General features: G+C 40.7%; 1 protein-coding gene across 23 annotated transcripts in view; it reads left to right on the top strand.

Annotated features, from left to right (window-relative positions):
- The window catches only part of DTNA (dystrobrevin alpha), a 223102-nt gene that overhangs the window by 149313 nt on the left and 51090 nt on the right, over window positions 1-22699 (top strand). For all 23 annotated transcript variants that reach the window (XM_068189369.1, XM_068189383.1, XM_068189405.1 and 20 more), the window contains 5 exons: window positions 5580-5793; window positions 12980-13065; window positions 14569-14723; window positions 18928-19033; window positions 21023-21189. In XM_068189369.1, the coding sequence (XP_068045470.1) occupies window positions 5580-5793; window positions 12980-13065; window positions 14569-14723; window positions 18928-19033; window positions 21023-21189 (728 nt within the window). The remainder of the gene's footprint in view (window positions 1-5579; window positions 5794-12979; window positions 13066-14568; window positions 14724-18927; window positions 19034-21022; window positions 21190-22699) is intronic.

The raw sequence follows: 22699 nt of genomic DNA, 5'->3' as shown, positions 1-22699 counted from the left end.
TGCTCCTACTGTGTAGTGATCATCTGCAGGCACTGAAGGAGCAACTGACAGATTTCTCTAGTTTTCCAAATCTGATTCCAAGGGGGCATCTTTCACATGCTGAGGCATAATTCACTTTTCAGTGGGAAACGTGGGCAAGGCAACAAAAGCAACAACAGCAATTAGAAGTTAAAAACAAACTTTTGGAGTTTTAGTCTCTTGAGGATATGCAAGGCAGATGTTAAGAGACAGAAAGCTCTCCTGCATTTATATGCTGCTTTGTTATTCTGCAAACTCTTGTTGTTAGCATCATGTAGCATGTAGAAATCAGATTTGGGGTTTATTGCACGACATGTTGTGCACAGTAAAGAGATATGCCTTCTTCAGTGAGATTAAAACAGTCTCAGGGATGGATAAATAAATAAATGAGCATAACAGGTATTATGAAAAATGGGTAGAAGAGAAGGTGAGGAATGTAAGCTTATGGAAAGTTTGCAAGGTTGACATGCTGTTATTACATTGAACAGAATAGAGATACCACATTAGCTGTAGGTATCAATTTCTATTAGAACAAATGAGTGGAGCTTGCATAGACCTGTGTTTTACTTCTACTTTTGCCAATATTGACAGTTTGACTTGGTAGCATGATATAATACAAAAAAGTTTGCTTACTGTATAAGTAACCTTAAAAAATAATAGAAATTGGGGTGATCAGTAGGGCACTACACCTGAATGTAATCTGCACAAGGTCAAGCGATGCAGTGTAAAAGGTAGTGACTATGACAGGATCTGGTAGCTGTTCATACAGATTGACGTATTTATTACTCATATTTTATATAAAACCTGAATTATTCTAGGTTGTGTAGTAGTCAGACTAGAAAAGACAAAAGAAAAAGGAAGGAGTGGGATTCAACTCAGTTAACTTTACCAGCTCCAAGGTTACGTGTCTCATGCAAACATGGTGCTTTAGGCTTTGTCTGTAGTCAATGAAGAAATACGGGCAGATTCAAAGCACTGCTCATTCCACCTGTCTCCCAGCAGATGCTTCAAGGTGCTTTTTTCTTTCAATGACATGAGAGGGAGCCCTGGTCACCAGTCAACAGTAGACACTTAGATTTTTACATTTAATTTAGCTGCATGATTCTTGTCCGTAACAATTGACTTGAGTAAAGGTCAGAGACTTCAGTCATCTGTACAGCAGCCCAACAAAATGTCCTTGTGATTTTGAGCTAGACATTTGAGCAGGTATGTTCAAGCTCAGTAGTTCTTGTTAAATGTCTGGCTCATGTCCATCTTCCATCTCCTCCTCCAGGAAATATTGCTTTCCAGCCTCTTAGATATATGTAAAATGAATTAATAAAATGCAAAATAAAATAGTGCAGTGTGATTGTTGTTTATTCCGCTTCAAGTGGAACCAAAATGTTTCTAGAGAAAAGAAAAAAAGACCAAGTAAAATTATTTATAGCACAAATACACAGCAGTTTCTTGAGACTAATATTTCGTAGTGGGTAGGGAACTCTTACAGCTGTGTAATTTCCAATAAGTCATTTTCTTAGTCTTGTGCCCTACCTTTCTGGCATACCAATGAACATCAGGAGAAATTATGAGGCTTTCAGGTTAGAGTTAACAATAAAATGAGTAATTTTCTCTCAGATATGTTTAGTATACTGATGTTATTAGTCCCATGTCTGCTAGCCTCTGGATATTTTCTTTCCCAAGGCCATCATCAAAACTAACTCTGGATATGACTATATCATGAGAAATATAATATCAGTAGGAAAACAAAACAACAAAAAACCCCACATTAAAATCTGACAGACAGTATCAGTACTAGATCACGGGAAGAATAAAGACACCAACCCCCATTTCAGCCTTATTCATAGTGCCAGCTCTTTTCCACCATATTCCAAGAATTTTCCATTACTACGGTACAGCAATTGAAGTTTAATTACAGCATGAAATTCTCACTGTTAGGGAGTCTGAGTATCTGGTTTTTCCTCCCTGGGTAACCTTTTATCGAGGTTAGGAAAACCATCACAGTTTCCAGTGACTGAAGACCTGTTCATGTATGGTCAAAACAAATCCTGCACAGGCTGCTTGAAAGGTACCCCAGCAGTTCTGATGACATGATTTGTTACCCTTCAAATTGCCCTTTTCCACCCTCATTCTTTTTTCTGCTACCACATTCATGCACTCCCAGGTAAACAGCCTGTTGCTGATTTTACATCCTTATTCAGTATTTATAATAAGGGTGTCCTAGTAATTTCTGCCTTGGTCTGTAGTGCTGGTAATCCGTTTGTCCTGTTTCTTGGATTGCTCTCTTGTTAGTGTAGCCTCAAGTCAAGGTGAGCACCTGCATATGACATTACTCTTTCTTTTGCAATTTATTATGCCTGGTAACTTCTCACATTGTTACTTTTCTGTAGTTCATGTTTGATGATTTGCACACATAACCAGAAGCCAACTTGGCAAAACTGCTGGTGGAAGCACCTTCTTCATCTGCGTGGTCTGAATGACCAGAGACAGCTCCCACGGCCAACAACAACCTGCATGGCTATAGACCTTGAGGAAAACATCCCACTTCACCTTTTGCTTTCTGCTTGTCCTTCCCACTTAATGCTGCCACAAATTACATGCACATGGTCCAGCCTGTTCCTGCATCTTCTGGCATGTTGCTCTGTACTTCTGGTACTTTCCTTGGCTGCCTTATGACTTCCTCCATTCTCTGGCCTCTGAGCCATGTGGAGAAGCTGCCCAGAAAGGGTCGGTTATTACGTGCCAGCTGTCTTCCTGGAGATCGTTCATCTTCCGTTTATCCAGATTACCTCTGCGACAGTGAAAACTGAGTGAGTGGGAATGGGAATGACTGCATTAAAAGGATCTGAGACCTGTGCCAGTTTTTTTATGGGGAAGTTGCTCTTCCACCAGCCAGAAAACAAACAGACGAGTTCAGAGGTTGTGTACTCCACCCACCCAGCTGTAGTGGGTTGACTCTGATTTTATGCCAGACACCCACCAAAGCATCTACAGCACTACCCTCTGCAGATGGTCAAGGGGGAGAAAATATAACAAAGGGTTGAGATAAGGACAGAGAGAGATCACCCACCAAATAACATCACGGGCAAAACAGATTCTAATTAGAGATATGAATTGAACTTATTACTAACAAAATCAGAGCAGGATAATGAGAAGTAAAACAAGACCTTAAAAACACCTTTCCCCCACCCTCCCTCCTTCACAAGCTCTACCTCCTCCACCTCAGTGGCACAGGGAGACAGAGAAGGGGGATTATGGCCAGTTCATTAGAGGTTGATTCTAGTGCTGCTCAGGGAGAGGAGTCCTTCCCCTGCTCCAACCTGGGGTTCTTCCCACAGGCGACAGTTCTTCATTAACTTCTCCATGGAGAACATTGTTGTGGACAACATTTCTCCACAAACTGCTGCAGTGCAGGTCACTCTTTCATGGGATGCAGTCCTTCAAGGACAGGCTGCTCCAGCATGGGTCCCCCACAGAGTCACAGGTCCTGTGAGGACACTGCTCCATTGTGGGTTCCTCTCTCCATAGGTTTGCAGATCCCTGCCAGGACCTTTCTGCAGGACAGGACTTCCAAAGACTCACAGCTTCCTCTCAGGCATCCACCTGCTCTGGTGTGAGCTCCTCCAGGCACTGCAGGTGGATCTCTGCATGCCCCTGGACATCCATGGGCTGCAGGGGCACAGCTGCGTCACCATGGTCTGCACCACAGGCTGCAGGGGAGTCTCAGCTCTCGTCCCTGGAGAACCTCCTATTCCTTCTTCTCCACTGACCTTGGTGTCTGCAGAGTTGTTGTTCTCACATATTCTCACCCTGCTGTTCTTTGGCATTAATTACAACTGTGCAAAAACCCCTTTTTTAATTCTTTCTAAAGATGTTATCCCAGAGGCATTACCACCATTTCTGGATGGTGCAGATTTGGCCAGCAGTGAGTCCATCCTGGAGCCGGCTGACACTGGCTCTGCCAAACATGGGGAAACTTCTGGCGGCTTCTCACAGAAGCCACCCCTGTAGCCCCCAGCTACTAAAACCTGGCCATGCAAACATCGTCATAATTTAGGGTAACATTTTGAAACAACCTGCCAGCATACAAGTTTGCCTATAGTAGTTTCCTTTTAATACAAAGATAAAATAAATACTTCTGTGTCACAATGGAACTGTATCTTATAGGTTTTCAGTTATTTGCTCGGGAACACCAAGTGGAAAAGTGCCATGTCTAGTCCCTAAAGTAGTTGCTGCTACTGTTACCACTCATCCGTATGGTATATCTTCCTCTTCGTGCTTACACATGTGTTAGCAGGGTGTTGGAGTCTATTTATTCCTGAGGCAAAAGAAGGGAAACCCAATCATAGGGCAAAATTCTAGACTAAAATGACTGTATCTGTTTCATCATCCATCTACTATCAGCTTACATTACCCTGCCATCAGACCATCATGTCATATTGCAGTCTGAGACACTGTAAGGTGTCTGAGCACCTGTAAACCAATCAAGTAAAAATATAATGAGGAGGATTCTATTTAAGTTTCTCTGGCTACAAAAACAAGGATCTCCTTCCACATACAGGTGGCTTTTGATACATCATAAGACATATCACCATGCTGTGTAATGAGAGCTGTAGTTGGTGAAAAAAAGAGAATTTGCACCCTGAGCCTCCTGATTTGTTTTTTATTGACACATTAGTATTACAGTAGGTAATACTTAAGATAGAGGGATGAACCTTTGAGTTCAGGTTTGAACTAAATCTGTAGAGATTTCTTAATTTTTGGCACAGTGCGCCCCTTCTGGAAATGGCAATCCATGGCAAGCCAGTCATACTGCCACAATAACAGTGCTCTGCAAACAAGATTGCTGTTTGGGTACAATATGAAGGGTGAGCAGAGATTGTCCTTTAAGCTATCCTTGTAGGTAAAAACAGGACCCATCAAATTCAGCTTAGACCAGGACTTCATCAAAGAGAGAGATTAAACAAATCATTTATATTTAGAAGACATAAAATATGACTTTCAGATCACTTCATTATGTGTTATTTGTTTAAATGTACCCTGACTCAATTACAATTCTGTTTCTGTAAAATATTTTCCTTTCCATACAAATTGCTGAAAAGAATTTTTAAAATATCAGTATGTGATAAGCACTTAGTATTCGTAGGATCTTCTGAAAAGCCCATCTGCTATGCAAATTAATATCTAAGAGTAATTTCTGAATGGGGCTTCATAAAGGCATGGTTCAGAAAAATAATTAGCATATGTTTACCTTTCAGTGATTTCTGTAAAATACAGACTTTTATCTGAATACTTGTACAATGAAGAATGATTTCCCAAGCTGAGGTTGTATTCATTACAACTAGTAATATCAATATATTGTTTGTCAATATATTTCCATTTTATTTGGTCATTCCTCCACCAGATTCAATATACAGTGGTGGAAAACACATTAATTTAATTATTCATGAAGCATGTTGGACATGGTTGTGCTATTCCCCACCCCATGGGAGGAGGTGACTCTTTTTCTCAGTTGCTTTCAGGAGGACGTTTTTCCATGTGAGTCTTTCTGTCCTGTCCCCTAGTGCACCTGGTGGACATCTGGAATGTGATCGAAGCCTTGCGGGAGAACGCCCTGAACAACTTGGATCCCAGCATCGAACTGAACGTGGCTCGCCTGGAAGCTGTGATTTCAACCATCTTCTACCAGCTCAACAAACGGATGCCAACGACCCATCAGATCAACGTGGAGCAGTCCATCAGCTTACTGCTCAACTTCCTGCTAGCGGCCTTTGATCCGTAAGTCTGCCTTTCCTCCCTTCTCTCCCAGCTGCTGAAAGGATTTTACTTCCTCCAGAAATATCTCTTGAAATCAATTGAGAAGGCTCAATTCTGTCCCAAATAATGAGCATGTGAATACTGCTAACTAGGGAGATAACCTAAATTAAGGGCCTCTGCTTTCCTTTCTTTTGAGCCAAATTCAGCACAACTGTGTTTTCATCCAGCTACTCAGACTTGTTCCAGTTTATATCAAAGAAGAATTATCTACAGAAACAAATTCACATGCGCTTCTAATTTGGCTTGTTGTTTATTGACACACCAGTGGCTGACACCACTGCAGTGCTTCTGCAGCAGTGCCATGGGTTAATAGCTCATTATTTTGAAAGAGCTCATTTCCCTGCAAGTTCTTGCAGCTGTAAGCAATTTTTTTTTTCTGGCTCATGCCAGTGCAGCATGATTTTGAGACCATGACAGAAATAGGATTAAAGACCAGGAGGTGATGAAATTCATGTTGTTTATTACTGCATGGGATTCATATTACTAAAAGAACAAGTTTGAGACAGAGCAAACCACTTACAGTAATGAGTATTCTGTGTATATCTGTTGTAATTTCTGAATACATAATTGGTAACCTGTACTGCAATATTTGCAGTGCTCAAAACTGAGTTATTGGAGAGCAGCAGTTGAATCTGACAGGTGCAGATGTTGTCATTTTATGGCTTATTTTTTGAAAGTTCATCAGCAGAAAACACTGGCCATTAAACACTAAAATAAGGATGCTTCCCCTCTCTCTTCCCAGTCCTCTTTCTCACTGCCCTGGTACTGGGTGTCATTGAGCACCTCTCAGTGCCAGACCAGCCGGTGGCTCAGTTGCCATGGCAACGGGGAGGAAAAAGTAGGTGTTCCACATGAGAAGGCTGCACTCAACCTCTCCTCCTGCCCCTCTGAGAGGAAGAAAAGCCAATCCACTGTGAAATCATAGCCTTCAAGAATATTTTCCTCCCCTCAAGGGCAATAAAAGAAGGAACAGGCATTTTAATTCATACCATTGTGGCTGTGACAAGCACACTAAAGGATGCTGGAAATGACCAGATGCATTTATTGCTGTATGCCACAAGTAAACTGCTTCCTGGCCTGTAAACATATGGAAAGACCCTGGTCTGTGGAACCAAGACCTGACACTGTGCTTATTCTGTAGCTCGCTGTAAAGGGGTAACGATCTCAACTATACAACACAGCTACTTGCAGCATAATGGAGTAGAGGAATTTAGTCCCCTGGAGGGAATCAGAGAATATTTTTAAGGGGGTAAGGTTTTGCTTCCCCTGAAAACATCCCATGTGCTGTGGTTCATGATCTGTTTCTCGGATCCCATCAGGATCCCCCTGGGGTAAGGAAGCTGTGACCCTTGCTTCATTAGTCAAACAGCAGCTCAGTCTGTTGTGCTGCCTCTGAGTGTAGTACATGGGGTACACTTCCCAGAAGGGCAGAGACACCCAAGGAATCCTTAGGAAGAGGCTCCCAGCTCTGAGGTCAGAGATAGAGACTAGGTGCCTATCACTCCCTATTAAATTCACCAAACATATGAGATGAGGTTCATGTGCAACCTGAGATACCTAAGTTCAGGTTTCATGGAGATAGATGTCAGCTAGGTCTCTCTGTACTGTAATGGAAGTCTAGACACCTGTGACAAATGAAGACATAGCAGTTAAGCATCTGATTCTCAAAATGTGCCCTGCACTTCAGTATGACTAATCATTGAAGTTTTGCGTTGGATATTGGTTTAACAGCCACTGGTGGTTCATGTTTCTTGATTTCTGGGAAACAGAGGGAGGGAGGTGGCTCTACACGCCACAGGGACAGTGTGAGAGCTGCTGGGGTCTAACCAGAGCTGCTGTCTCTGCTTTCTGTGTGGCTCCTTTCTCTCCCCTCCAGAGCAGCAGAAAGGTCATTCTCTGCTGAAAGTTAGAAGTTGGTGGAAATAGGAGCAAGGACTTGTCTTGTGGTCTCAGGTTCAGACAGAAGCAATGCTTTGCAGGCTATCCAGAGGGACTCAGCTGGCTGGAGAAGTGGGCCCATGGGAATGTTCTCGTGAGGTTCAGCAAGGCCGAGTGCAAGGTGCTGCAGGTTCAGAGAAGGTGGTGCAGTTTTTCATGTCCCATTTGGAATCCAAAGAAAGTGGAGAAATGGAGTCTGCGACCTAACGTATATGAAAGGACCACAAGGGACAAGTTATTTCATGTTTTAAAATCTTAATAAGCCTGCCACTGTCTCATTTATTTACTTCTAGTTAATATATATGTTGCTGTTTGTGTACTGTACTGGCTGAAGATCCTCCAAACTTTAAATAGAGCCTCTTCCTTCTTTTATAGCCTGCTGAAATCCTGGCAGGTTTCTCTGCCCTCTGGCAAGGAGTGTTTCCTTAGGCCTGCAATACCGCTGTATTCTCAGGAGCTAAAACTTGGCTAGCAAAACACAAAAGGACCACAGTGTGCTGCCGTGGCATGTGGGCCAACTTAGCCACTGCCGGTGCTGAGCTTACATCCCCCTTTTTTATGGGTTTTTTATGGCCTTGGGGATTCTTTAGGCCCACAGATAATTATATTTCTCTGCTGAAAGGGGAAAAAGTGGGGGAAAATTACAGTGTATGGAATTTCTTGTGAGACTGAGTGGGATGTTCCTTCGTGCTGCTAAAAGTAAACTGAAGTATAACCTTATAAAACTGCAAGCCAACAAATTCAAAATTCACAAACAGAAATACTTCTCCAATTAATTTATCATTAGTGTGTGGAAGTCAGCATCATATGGTAGATGACCCTGACAGACCAAAACCAGTGAGCAGAATGAGGTGGTCAGAATTTTAAAAAATCTAGACAGAAATATGCCTGATCTACATTTTTAACCACAGGTTAAAATTAGGCAATAGCTTTTGCTTCAAGGCCTAAGGAGATTAATTGGCTTTATGAAACATTAGCACACTTCCTTCACTTCCTTACACCAAGTACTCTGAAAAAAGTTGACAAGTACAAACCTCTCTGAAAAATTCCTCCCAGGCTGGGGTCAATGCCTAGGCAGCAAGATGGAAGGTCAGCCTCATTCAGTCGAGTTGTTCTCCAAAAAACTCCTTTTAAAAAGAGTGTGAAATATTCTATGCTAGAATATCTCTAGCTATTCCTGCTGCAAAGTTTAACTGATTAGAAAATAGCTGATTTTTCTCTGTTCCTTGACATACACTGTCCTTTGAATGGAGTGGTGGGTCCTGGGCTATGAAACAGACCTTGCCTGCCTGGGGGGGCTTGACTTCTACAGAGAAATGAGGAAATATTCATGCCTTTCTTTAATCAAATGAACATTTGAATTGTACTGATTTCAGTATATAAAGATGATCAATATCCATTTTGGAAATACAACTTCTTGCTCATTCATCTATTCAGAGCAGTAAAGTGTTTAATTCCCTCTCTTTTCCACCTTTGCTACTCATTGAAAGCCACAGAGGCATTTACAAAGGAAGTCCAGTAAAAAAATGCATTTCAGAGATTTGGACGTTATGCATTTTGCTCTCCTACATGAAATAATCTTGCTAAATGTCAATAAAATTTCATCTCTAAAACCTCGTTGTGAAAATGGGAATTTGTAATTACAGCCTGTGGCACTTTAGAATTGACTGCCTTGATTACGGTGGGTAGTAACCAATAACTGAAGAACCTTTGTTACTTTTGCAAAAGATACCTTAAAGTATTGGAGGAGCACCACTTAAGCCTCATTAGTGAGAGAAATGGTATTTTCTCAATGTCCTTTTCATGGGACACATTTGCTGTTTCTAAAGATGTCATGCTATTTCTTGATGGCTTTCTCCACCATATGGCTGTCTCAGTATGGGTGTTGCTAGAGATCCTGACAAATGGCAGTGTCATCTATCTGGTACCACTCTCCTTGGTGACCCAACTGGCAAAATCAGGCCCTGGAGCTGGACTCAGCCTTGTATGGTCTGTGGATTTTTTCAGGCAGTCTGTGGGTTTCCTTGCTCTGGGGACAGGCTGTCTCTCTCTGCAGCTATGCAGTGCTCTGCTCTGGTGTCTAAAACCATGTATAATTTTTTGGCCTTTTTTCCCCAAGCAGCAGGAGATAACCTTCAACCCTGGCCATCATTTCCTTTCCTAAGTACTCCATCCTGTATTGTTGTTAAGTGCACATCAGCTTCAAGGTTTGCTTTTGATATCATTTATGTTTCTTGCTGAAGAGTAACCTCAGTAAGAGAAGTGCAATATAAAATCAAAATATTTGCTGTCCTTTCCTGTTTCCACTAGTAAAATTTATTTCTCTTTGCATTAGCCAGTCCAAAGCTGCTTTGAGGGAGTGCTGACTTCTCCCAAGATCTTGCTGCTGCTATGAGCCACTGCTTCAGCATTTGCTTTTGCACAGCAAACTCTGTGAGGCCCCAGTGCTGCCAGTCAGGGGCATCTGTAGTGCTTAGACACGGCTTAGGGCACTTCTGGATATCCAAATGATATTGGCGAGTCTTAGGCCCCGCTACCCTGTGTGCTCATCAGTCATGTGTATTTAGATATGCATGTGTGTATATGCACAGACACACACACACACACATACACACAGACATATGTATTTGGAGGGCAAATTGGGTTTATACTGGCTCTTGTGATGCTTTTAGGAATACAAATGACCGATAAAAAATACAGTGTCAAAATTAATCAAGTCAAATGGAGAGATTGAAGAGATAAATGATATCTTTTCTTTTTCTGTTCCTCTCTTCCATAACCATTTGAATATAGGAAAAGCCAGTGGCTCTAGGGTGGAAGCTGAAGCCAAGTTGATATGTGTCTGCCATGCAAAAATATAATCCTATTAGTAAATGTAACTAAACCTCCTGGGAAAAATAATCTAAATCTGAAGCACTTCCACATTTTTTTTAATCTCTAAATCTTCCATTGCTTCTTAATATTGCCATTGCTTCTACTTAGCTGTTTTGTTTTGTTTTTTTTTTCAATACATCAACTCTTTTAAAGGCAGATGGAAACCTCATGATGAAACAGCGCAGAAAAATTCCTAAGGGTCTAAAGGGCAGCATGCACAAAAAGAATACAAAAGGACCACATTCTCAGACATAACAATGCTAAGTCTGGTTTACACAAATCAGACCCCAATCAACAAAGAATGGAAGTACAGAAGTCTGGAAATTCCTCTGCTGCGATTTTAATCTTATGAAGCCAGTCAAAGGGAACTCATGTAATGAGAAAGTGTACACAAAAGTCAGCATTAAAGAACACAGTAAATATTTCTTTCTTAAATACTGAAATAGTGAATTAGTTAATTTTTGATTGTATTTCCAGTTGATTTTCTGGCAAAAAGCAGAATTTCAAATGAGTGGAAAGAATAATTAGAATTTATATTTAGAATTGTGGGTTACACTGATGTAGAACTAAATGTAATTCAATGAACTTGAAAGATTATTAGTCAGGCAAGCTTAGGGAAATGAGTAATTTTCTAAAGTCTGAGTGATTTAATGAACGTAGCAGTGAAGCATGTAGCATGCATCAATGTACAGATGTGAGTATACCATTCATGTGTGTGTTACATGTGTTTTTACTGCATTAGTCTGGTTTGGGATTAGCAGAGAAAGAGGCACAGTCACAGGTTCCATGTCTTTTCAGAGTCATTCATCTTTTAGTTTTAATCAGATGCAATTTTCTTCCTTAAAATTATGAGTAACAATGAATAGAGTAATTTTAGAAATATTGATGAAGAGGTAAATTTCTATATACTACTGTTGCCAGTGCTGTCAGACCATCCTACGTAGGACATGATTGTATACATTAAACAGGAAATCCCTTATAAACATTGTGTTTCCTAGTAGAGTAGACTGAAGATCACAGAAACTTAATTTCCAAAAGCTTATACATAACTTCATTATCTAGCCACATCATTAATCCTGTCAGAATTTAGAAGGAAATGTGGCTGCCATTTTGCTAATCTCACAAATATTGGTTGTCTCTTTTTTAAAGCATGATGACGTCCTCACTGATGTCATTAATTAATATCATTAATTCATGTGGGAAGCTGTGAAGTAATGCCAAGGAGTTTGGATGATGGATAGAAGTTGCTCCTGTGCAACTCTGGACTCCTGCTGCCTTACAGTAAGATTCAGAAAATTCCAAGAAAAAGCACATTTCACCATTTCTGAGGTTAAGAGATTAACATTAAGAAGCAGATGAACTTAGGAGAGCATGTTCATTCTCACCCTTGGAAAGGAGCTGAACACTAAACTGGGGCTGAACACTAAACTGGGCCTGATAGGTGTTTTAGGGGCTAAGTGTGCCATGCAGTGTGTGAAGTCATGTTTTACTTACGCAGCTCAAATAAACCAGGTTTTCTGTGATGGCAGGTGATCGCTGGGGGCCATCATGGCTGTAAAAGGAAAATGAGGAATTAGGGGAATAATAATGTTAAGCCATTGCATGGTTCAAGACAGCTGGGGGAAGAGTTGGCAATGTGCCTTTTTGCCCCAAGACAAACTCTTGGGTGAATTTGGGGTTTATTAGCATTTATGCATTGTAAATTGAAAGTAGAGAGCCGGGTGCAGCCTCCCCTTGAATAAGCCAGGGACAAAACTCTTCTCCATATCACAACATATGTCCTTCACTCATTCTGGATGCAGGCATATTCCCCATTTTTCAGCAAAGTCCTTCTTCAAGATTCCTGGGGGTCAGGGGTATCATTTAAAAGACAATTGTCAGAACCTACTGACAGGTACAGATGAAGTTTGTGCAATGATGTGAGCCCTGTGTGCTTTTTCACTTTTGTTCCCAGTGCTGATTTTTTCACTTACTCACAATCTTCTAGGTCCAAAAAATTCCCAAAGCACTTAGGATAGGGAAACCATGAGTGTGACAGGTGTCTCCCAGTGCTACTGTATCGCAAATAGCTGTAATAACTACAATTGTAGAGTATAATGCGATAGTTTAATACTGAGCTTCATATGCATAATAAATCTGCTCTGAGATCTTTACAGAACAGTGTATTGATGTGTGTTCCCACAAAACAAACTTTATTTTTAAAGGACTTATTTCTTGTAAGTCAGTCCACATATATTGTGTATTACCGTAAGAGATGTCAGAAATACGCATTTTAGTTTAACGGATTCTCATAAAATGGACATGTAAAATATGTCTACTTTCTACTTTTGAACAGGGAAGGACATGGTAAAATTTCCGTTTTTGCTGTCAAAATGGCCTTGGCAACTCTTTGTGGAGGAAAAATCATGGACAAATTAAGATGTAAGTGATATTTTTTACCTGCTAAAAATCGTTGTTGTTGGAGAATTAACAGTACAAGTAGAAAAGAGGGAATTAGGATAAACCAAGTTTCTTGGCTGGGTTTGGGAGTTGCCCTATGTATATCTCTAAGTAAATCCCACTACATGTTTGATTGAACTTCACACTGAGGCTTTTAAGGACAAATTGCATACATTGAAGCTCTTATTGGTGGATTTTATTTTTTTTTTTCCATTGGGGTTATTGATCTCAGGATACAAATAAGTGCCTCAATATCATGAAGTATAATTTAACAATTTCTTCTGATTATTTTTAATAACATCTACGTCTTTTCACACATAGAAGACAAATGTATTTATGTACTATTTATATTTTCTTCCATAGGGCATTCTTATGCCATGTATTTTGGTGAACAGATTCTCATTTCATAGGATTTGTTCCCCAATAGGAAATATATCATTTACTTGTAGCTGCAATGGAAGACTTTCTGTTTAGTCATATGATGTCAGGTCCAGAACACCATTTTCCAGACTTTTTGACCAAAAACCCTCAGTTTCCACTGAGCCTTCTATCTGACCCCAAGAAAACTGAGTTTACAAATTACAGTTGTTTACAGTAGACAAGTAGAAATCCCAAGTGCTGATTTAGTCTTCCAGATTTAGTGCCATTTTTTAATGTATTATTTCTATGTAGAAACTCAAATACAGTCTGAGCTAAAGTTACAAATTATAAATTGAGCACTATTTGTTCCCTAAGCTGCTTTAAGAATAGGAACTGGGTCCATCCAGTGCAGGGCTGAAGTACAGTGATGATTTTTGCGTCAGCAGTCCCGGAGTCCTGTTGTCAGCATTTCCCTTCCAGGTTCCTGGAAATGAAGCAGCTGACATGACAGTCTGAAAAAACAGTAAAAAAACAATAAATGTTCTTTAGTCAGAGATCTCCTGCTAAGCAGAGGATAATTTTAAACAAGCAGAGAAGTAAGGGCTGACAAACTGACATCACTGCAATAATAAAAGTGTGATATTTTTATACATAAGAAAGGGGGAAGAGTGAAAAATAACATGTTGGCAGGACCTTCATTGCTTTATGTGTCCTGTCCAAGATAATAACTGACTTAATGAACCCGTTGTCAAGATTTTGATTTGACATGGTAAACTGGCAGTAGGCAAAAAGCTGATGTAGCATATCTTGTCAAATCAGAGCCTTCTTACCTGATTAAATTACTGCCTCATGCCATGCATCAGACTTTGCTTAAAAATGACCATGCACAAAGAAAAACAAATCAGGACTATTTGAGTATTAAAACCAGCTATTTCTTAATATGCAAATAATTCTTCTTGTTTTCTATTGAAAGAGGTCAGAAATAAAGATGCGGTAATAACGGAGGTTTCCATAAGCCAAACATGTTTACTACCTCTCTTTCAAATCAGATGATACTGAACTCAGAGCGAATCTGTAGCTCACACTGAAGCTGCTGTGTTCTTTCCTTCTCTTTTCCCCCCTCAGATATTTTCTCCATGATTTCTGACTCCAGCGGGGTGATGGTTTATGGCAGGTACGACATGTTTCTGCGGGAGGTTCTCAAGCTGCCCACCGCTGTCTTCGAGGGGCCTTCATTTGGTTACACGGAGCAGTCGGCAAAATCCTGTTTCTCACAACAGGTAAATAAAGAGACACAGGGTCTCAATCACCCCTCTGAGCAGACCAAGACTCTTCCTGTCTTACACATAGGTGCATATTTGCCCAGGAAACACAGCTGGATGAGGGGAAGGTCCACTCCGCTGATTTCTGATGTGTAGGTTTGGTGCCTTCAACAGGAAGCTGATCTCCATAGGTTCCCCATATAACCATGAAGAGAGAGGTTTAGTCAAAAAGTGATTCAGAGCAGGATCTTGACTTACATGTTCCTAAATTAGGGAACTTCCTAATTGAAGCACCAGTTACATATATACCTTTAGGTATTATATATATTTATACTCCAAGACATGCAGTCCTCCACTCCACTTCGTTGGTGTTAGCATAAGTATACAGAAGACTAACTTCTGCATACAAAGCTGAAGTTCCACCAAAAAAAATCAAACTTCAGGTTTTTCTAGTGATAGACACACAAGTTTAGGAATGAGAAGAAAATTACCTTAAAATTTTTTTGTAACTGGGAATCAGTATGTATTAGAAAATCCCTTGTCTCTTACCAATAACACCAGTGAGATAGGGTCAGGAAAGCAATGAATTTATCCTGAAGAAAATACAAGATTTTTCTGCAACTCAGAAGATTCCATAGGTACACTGAGTACAGCACATTGGCTTCAGCTAATACATAGCACTTCAGAATATTCCGTAATTGTGGCTGGTTGTCCAGTTCTCCAGTGGAGAAAGAGACAATTCCTCTGGCTCTTGCCACACATCACACCATATAATTCCATAAATATGTAGCAAGGGAATATGCTGGAACTGGGACAATATTAGAAATGAAGTTGTATTTTCCTTCTCTTTATCCTTTCATTTGCTAACTGAATATTGTTGAACAAGTAAGTTCAATGGAGCGGGAATAGTGTCGTTTTCATGCAAAATAGAGTCTCATTTTTTGTATTCTCTCAGTTTCATCATTGATCAATAGGCACTCCAGTCAGCCAGAAGATGCTGAATTCATTTATTGAGTCATCTCCCAATTCATTTTAAATGGTAATGTTTGCATATGTGAAACTAGTCTTGTTTCACAGAGGGAGACTTAAAACAGCACTTCATCTTATGTTGACAAATTTACATGGTGAAGTGACTTCTGGTAGTTTTGTGTTAAAATAATGAAAGAATTCTCTTGCATGGGAACAGGGTATTCTAGCTTTGCATGTTGGACATGCTGTTATTATAGATGAAGAAAGGATTTTCTTTTCCTGAAAAAATGTAATTCAGGTCTCATTTTTTATCTCAGTAGCCATCAGAAATGGCACTTGCTTTGAGATTGCATCCAGCTGAGTGAACCAGATGCATTAAGGTACCTTTAGAAACAACATCTTCAAGCAGGCATTAGATGGTTTTGTTTACAAGCTCCACTTAGAGCTAACGAGAGTTAAGTCTCTGACTGATGTAGGTACACAGCAGGTTTACAAAGCTGCTGTTTTGCATCTGGAGACAGCCAAGTACTCTTGTAAATCTAGTCTGATGTTTCACTTAAATTAACTTTATGTAGTTCTCATTACATCCTCACTAGGGGTGAACCAGAGTTTTGAAATGAAATTTAGATCTTGATGACATCATGATAAATGGTATTTGCAATCTTAGTCACATGCAAGTCATTCTTTCTCTCTTATATCGCATGTAGCATTATCAGAAGTTGATAGCTTGGAGTGTTTGGCACTCTTACTTGTTGTCACAATGGGTCACTTTTGCTTACCAGAAGCCTTTCAACCCCCTGATATATAGAGATTCTTCAATTTCAGGGAAATAAAAAATTCTGGGAATTAATCTGGTTATGGTGTCAAATCCATTCAGGGTTTTTCCTTTTGCAGAAATGTTTTATTATTCCCAATTCTGCTGGTTTATTTGATGCAACCATGTATTCTCCTCTCCCGGTGAACCACTGCTAGATTGAATGTCTATTCAAAATAGAAGTGAGAGTGTTTCCTCATCAGCAAATTTGTGGGGCAGAAATGCCCAGTTGCTGGAGCAAGTGACTTAATGTTTCAAAATTCAAATCTGTGGCTCAAAAAGGAGTTTTGTCATCACCACTTTCCCGCATAGGTAGGATTGATGTGATGTTACACTATATTTGTATTAAACAGCATTGTTATTATTGTAAAAAACACTTTTTAAAAAAAATTATCCCAAACTAAAAAGATAGACGCTAACTGCATTTTCTTAGCACTTGTCTAAGTGTTATTCCACAAACCTAGACTCCATCTGTGTATAGTGTATATTTAGAAAACAGCTTTCAGTTTAAACTTTCCCAGCAGCTGAAAGAAAATTGCAGGAGGAAAGTGTATGGAAATTGCTCTGACAGTGTCCTTTTAAGGTACACTGCTTTTTCCTCTAATCCATAAAATCAGTGATCACCAGAGCAGTTTGGCCATAAAGCTGCCATTGCCTTATTTTGTGCCAATCAGATTTTAAAGTTATAGCTGCTTTCAAAAGCCCACTGCATCGTGGAAGAGCTGTTATTGTTTCCTCATCTATTTGCTTGTTAGACCGGTTGTGTGTATCCCTTCAAGAGCAGAGGGAAGATCTAAGGCTATTCAGCTCTGCAGTAATGGGGCACTGGAGGTCCTTTCCTTTCCTGGGCTTTCTTCCACCTTTTTTTCCCCTATGCTCTCAAGTTCTGCTGCAGACAACACAGACATTTACTGGCAGCATTGGTCAGCAAAGCTGTGCCAAGCATCCTCAGCAGAAAAAGAAATCCACATCTCCAAAAGAAAGATGCTTTTCTCTGAGCTGATGCTTACAGCATAGGATGCCTATTTGGGAAGCGATTATCTGCTCTCCATGGCTGGGAAGATAATTCATACAGCAAGCAGGTGGTAGTGTTTGACTGGACTTTCACACTGCAGTTATTGTGGGGAAAGGTAGTATTCCAGTGAGATTTAGAGCTCATATTCTGGCTATTTTTTGTTCATTAAAGAATCAAGCCTTTTTTCACTGTAGCCTGAGGTATTTTCTCCTATGGACAAGCATCTTAATATATTTCCAAATATCTTGCTGTGTTTCACCCCTGAGACTGTGTGAGATGTTTTCCATTGATCAGTCAGTGAATAAGAGAAATAATGATTTATTTACATCTGGTGGTAGTTTTGTATAAATGGAGCACAGATACTCCATCTGGAAATCTCAGCTCTGAAAAGAGTTCCACAACACACAGAGATGATACGTGTCACTGCATAACTGCTGCTTAACTTTCTCATGGGGTAACCATAGTTCTTTAGCAAGTTAAAGCAGCAGCTTATGCAATCAGATATGAAAATTTAGCTATCCCTTTGGATATGGGGATACTACTTAAATATGTATGTCTATAAAATATATCTACATATATTCTCAGCAGGGCTCGATATTTTTGCATCTTAAATTTTATTTAAGGAAGGCTCATTTGCTGATTGAAAAAGCAAATGAACTAAGATTTGTGATTACTTTTTCCAGACACCTAAGAATTTTAAGGCCCTAGATTGCATTTTTAAAATCAACAGGGATATCTTAGAGTTTAAATTTCTTTGAAATTTAAAGGGGCATAGATCTCTAAGTGCTTAAAGGCGTGAAGAGTTCAGGAGCAGTTGCGTTCCCTGAGCATATGCAGTCTTGACATCCCACAATCAGAGCTCACCCATAACTAGTTGCCATTGCTCCTTAGACAAGCAAAGTTTCTTAAATTACAGCAACAAATTGCCTGCAGTGTTCGCTCCTTATTCTATATTTCTTTCTGATTTGTACTCCCTTGCCAGTATTTTCCCTCATTTTCTTTTTTCGAGTACCATCAGCAGTGACTTTTCGTTTGAGAATTGGTCATACACAGTGATAGCTTACATGCACTTGTCACACGATACTCAAAACAGATGAGAACATGCAGAGTTGAATACCACCCTTAACCACAACTCATCTTCAGGCAGTGACTCTAGAAAAGAGTCTGGAAGTGAGTGGGAGCTAAGTGTCTCCAACCCAGCCTTGTGAGAATGACTTCTAGTTATCAGTTATATCATTGTACCGACTAAAAATAGTCTGGAAAAGCTTTGCTAGTATCACTTGTTCTTTTCAGTAAATCAGGGTTACAGGCAAAAACAGTGTTTGAAACTTAGTCCCAGGTGTTTCTGTAGAGACAAGATAAAATAATTTTGAGATGTCTAATTACTGATTTTTTTGTGCATGTTTGTTTGCTTGTTTGAGCAGAAAAAAGTCACATTAAACACTTTCTTGGATACTCTCATGTCTGATCCCCCGCCACAGTGTCTAGTGTGGTTACCACTTCTGCATCGACTGGCAAATGTTGAAAATGGTAAGTAAAGAGACGCTGCCAAAACACAGTTACAAGAATAAACTTTGGTGTGATGATTTTCACACTCTGTAGATAGTTTTGTAAAAGCTACTGGGTTCATTGACTCCATATGCTATTTTTACAGTGACTGGTAAAATATTTGAAGAAGTCTCTTGGTCATTCAGCCAGGAACATGGTTTAAATTTTGCTGTGCTCAGGAAGTTAACCTGATCGTGTCTCTTCCTGTGCTCTGGATAAGCAAAGAGCAATAGGACTTCATCCATTCACACACTTATATTTGGTAAACTATCAAGACCACAACTTTTATTAGCTATGACATATGGCAGCAGAGAGGGAGCAGCTTGGCAGTTTCCGTTCATACAGTATTCCTGGCAGGAGATGTCAGTGTAGTGCAAAACACCAGCCAAAAGGTCCTTAGGAGGGATCTACTCCTAAGTCTACACTGCCAGACCATATCCTCTGAAAAGGAAGTTCCCTGTGGATGGTGTGCATCCATTTTTGGTGATAAAAGGAAAAGGAGAAAAAGTTTTAAGTATTCCTGTGCTAAACAGGAACAGAAATCCCTCTTCCACGGAAAGGCACCAAGGTGGTGCCTTTGGGAACTCTGGTTCCCAAAGTCCTTTTTGGCTACGGAGCAACCTATCTATCCCACCTTGCTCAAGCTTTTGTCATCCACCCCTGTCCCTCACCAGTTTCACAGTGTTTCCTAGCCTAGAGCAGAAACTCTTCCTGCTGCAAAAGTCTGGCAAGGAATTAAACCCCTGACACATTCAGCAGTGATCCAGATTTTCCCAGACTGAACCTTATGATAGAAAGGCAGAGGGTGCTTGGGAACAAGGGGGATGTTCAGTACCCTGTGGTAAATTTGGTACATGCTGTAGCATGGAAAGAGGAACAGAAATAGCAGTATTGCCCAGAAGGTGCTTCCAAATATCTCGGTTGGTGCTTTAGCATCCTCAGTGACTTGCCTCCTTGTCACTATCTGCTTCTGAACAGAGAACAGGTCCCTCCAAAGGCCAGCTTTACAAATCTGGACATCCAAAGCTACATGTTCAACTCCATATGTAGGTACCTAAATGACACCACTTGTACAGATGAGAAAGCAATAATTAAAAGACAATAACACATCTAAGTACACTTTCATCCTTTTAGTAGTCATGTAGCTAAGTTTGACCTTTCCTCCAAGATGCCTCACTTCAGCTGCTTAAAACACAGCAAAACATTCAGCTTCTCCCAGTGGTGCAGCTGCAGTGGATTTTTCCACATAGAAATTTCCTCTGTCATAGAATAGTTTGGGTTGAAAGGGACCTTAAAGATCATGCAATTCCAACTCCCCAGCAGGGACATCTTCCCCTAGACCAGGTTGCTCAGAGCCCCATCCAGCCTGGCCTTGAACACTTCCAGGGGTGGCTCATCCACAACTTCTTCAGACAACTCAATCCACTGACTCATCATCCTCACTGTAGAGATTTTATTGCTAATTCCTAATCTAAACTTAGCTTCCTTCTGTGAACCCATTCCCCCTTGTCCTATCCCTACATGCCCTTGACAAAAGTCCCTCTCCAGCTCTCTTCTAGCCCCTTTAGGTACTGGAAGGCTGCTCTAAGGACTCCCTGGAGCTTTCTCTTCTCCAGGCTGAAAAACTCTCTCAGCCTGCCCTCATAGGAGAACCCATATCTTCTTGGCCCTCCTCTGTACTCTGTCATGTATTCTGTTAGACATTGAAACTGAACACACACTTTTTTTGCGGCTGTGAGCAGGAGGTATGGATACCAGCTCAGAAGTGAAGAAGGGCTTAGTGCCCAGTGTTGCCTGTGGCTTAGTACAGGTTGCTGTATTTTCTCAGGTCAGGGCTGTCGGCAGCATCAAACACTGCAGATTGCTTAAAACAAAGAAGGGAGCACCCTTCAGTTTGGGGTTTGTCCATAAACTTTTTCTGGGTGTTTCTTTGTTTTGTTTTTTGGCTCACCATTTCTTTCTCCCGCACAGTCTTCCACCCCGTCGAGTGTTCCTACTGCCACAGCGAGAGCATGATGGGGTTTCGCTACCGCTGCCAGCAGTGTCACAATTACCAGCTCTGTCAAGACTGCTTCTGGAGGGGCCATGCCAGCGGTTCCCACAGCAACCAGCACCAAATGAAAGAGTACACGTCATGGGTAAGGAAAGGCTCCTGCCTCGCTGCAGGCTGCTTTGCCCTCCAGCCATCAGAGAAGCCCCCAGCCACAGCTCTGGGCAGCTGTCTGGCTCAGCGAGCTGGGAGCCGGGCTGGCACTTTGGATTAGTGACCCTGTCTGGGAGGCTCTGGCCTTGGGAGCCATCAGGAGAGCGTGGAGGTGGGAATGGTCTTTTCTGGGTGAGGATCTCGGGTGCCTGTGATGGGGCGTGCCGCGGGGAGGGCAGCGCAGGAGGGGTTGACAGCAGGGCAGCAGGCTCATGGCAGCTTCTCCCATTCCCACAGGACTCACGGTAAAATCGTCATTGGCTTGCTCTGTTTGGCTACATGTAAATGAAATGATGAATACTTAATGCTCATTCATCAATATTTTCAGTTGAGTGGCTGCAGCATATGCGTAGCATTTGGGATGATCTTGGCACTGTAGATTTGAGCGTGGTCACAGGCTTAGATCCACAGTAGTGTTTACTATAGCGAAAAGCTCACTTCAGCCTTTTTGTTGTTAATCAAAATAATGCAATGTTTTTCCTAAGCTGAAAGGGAAGTATCAACAGCTGCCGGAATCTTAACCTTCCCTGAAGGGCATGAGACTTGGGGACTCAGCTTTCCATGGACTGGAGCAAAGCCCCAGTTGAACCCTTTGGTTAAAAAATCCTTTGGGATTCAAACACAGACATCAGCAGAAAATACCTAATTAATCTCGAACATTTCAAAAGTATACTGTTAAAAAAAAAAATCATGCATACAGCAAAAGCTCCCATTTTTATGGTACTTCTGTGTTTATTCTTTAACAAAGTTCTGAATTTTAATACTTTTTAAATGTCTGGTTTTCTGTTGATGGAACAGGCAAGGGTTAAATTGGACATGGTTTGCTCTGTATGCCAGTTATGCAGCCCTGCACTGTATCCCAGACCTGCATCTGTAATTGTTTTTGTGGGTCCTAATTGCTGCTTGTTGCATAGACACAAATGGCTGGAGTTTAGTATCTGAATAGGAAAAGTGCCCACAATGTAGCTCAGACTCCATTCCTAATAGCAATTTGTGCTATAAAATCCATTTTTTGCTGTAGCCAGTGAGCTGTAATTATAGGTAGGAAGTAATTGGAAAACTTAAGATTTCTGTTCAGCGGAAGGCAAAAATGTGACCACATGCCTAGTGCTTTCAAATGTTTCCTTGACAGAAACAAATGTTTTGCTTCAAGTTTGAAGTTGTCTTTCTGTAGCATTCATTAGCACTTGTTCAAACCTAGTTAGCATTCTCCATAATGCATCAGTATTGAGCTCCACATGCACATTAGAAGTGTTTATGGGTGCAATGGAAATCAACTGTTCTCAATTCAGAGTGAAATTGCATTTATAATGAAAGAGAAAGAGCTTGAACTTTACATATTTAGGTTGGATTTCTCTAGTAGAAATATTTCATTAAAGACTCGGTGACAGTCAAAAGTCGATGCAGGATGTATATGCACAAATACAAAACCCTTTCTGTCAAAT

This window comes from Anomalospiza imberbis, chromosome 1 (genome assembly GCF_031753505.1).
Source record: "Anomalospiza imberbis isolate Cuckoo-Finch-1a 21T00152 chromosome 1, ASM3175350v1, whole genome shotgun sequence".
Lineage (NCBI taxonomy): Eukaryota > Metazoa > Chordata > Aves > Passeriformes > Viduidae > Anomalospiza > Anomalospiza imberbis.
The sequence above is the reverse complement of the archived record's forward strand: the minus strand, read 5'-3'. Positions and strand labels throughout refer to the sequence as shown.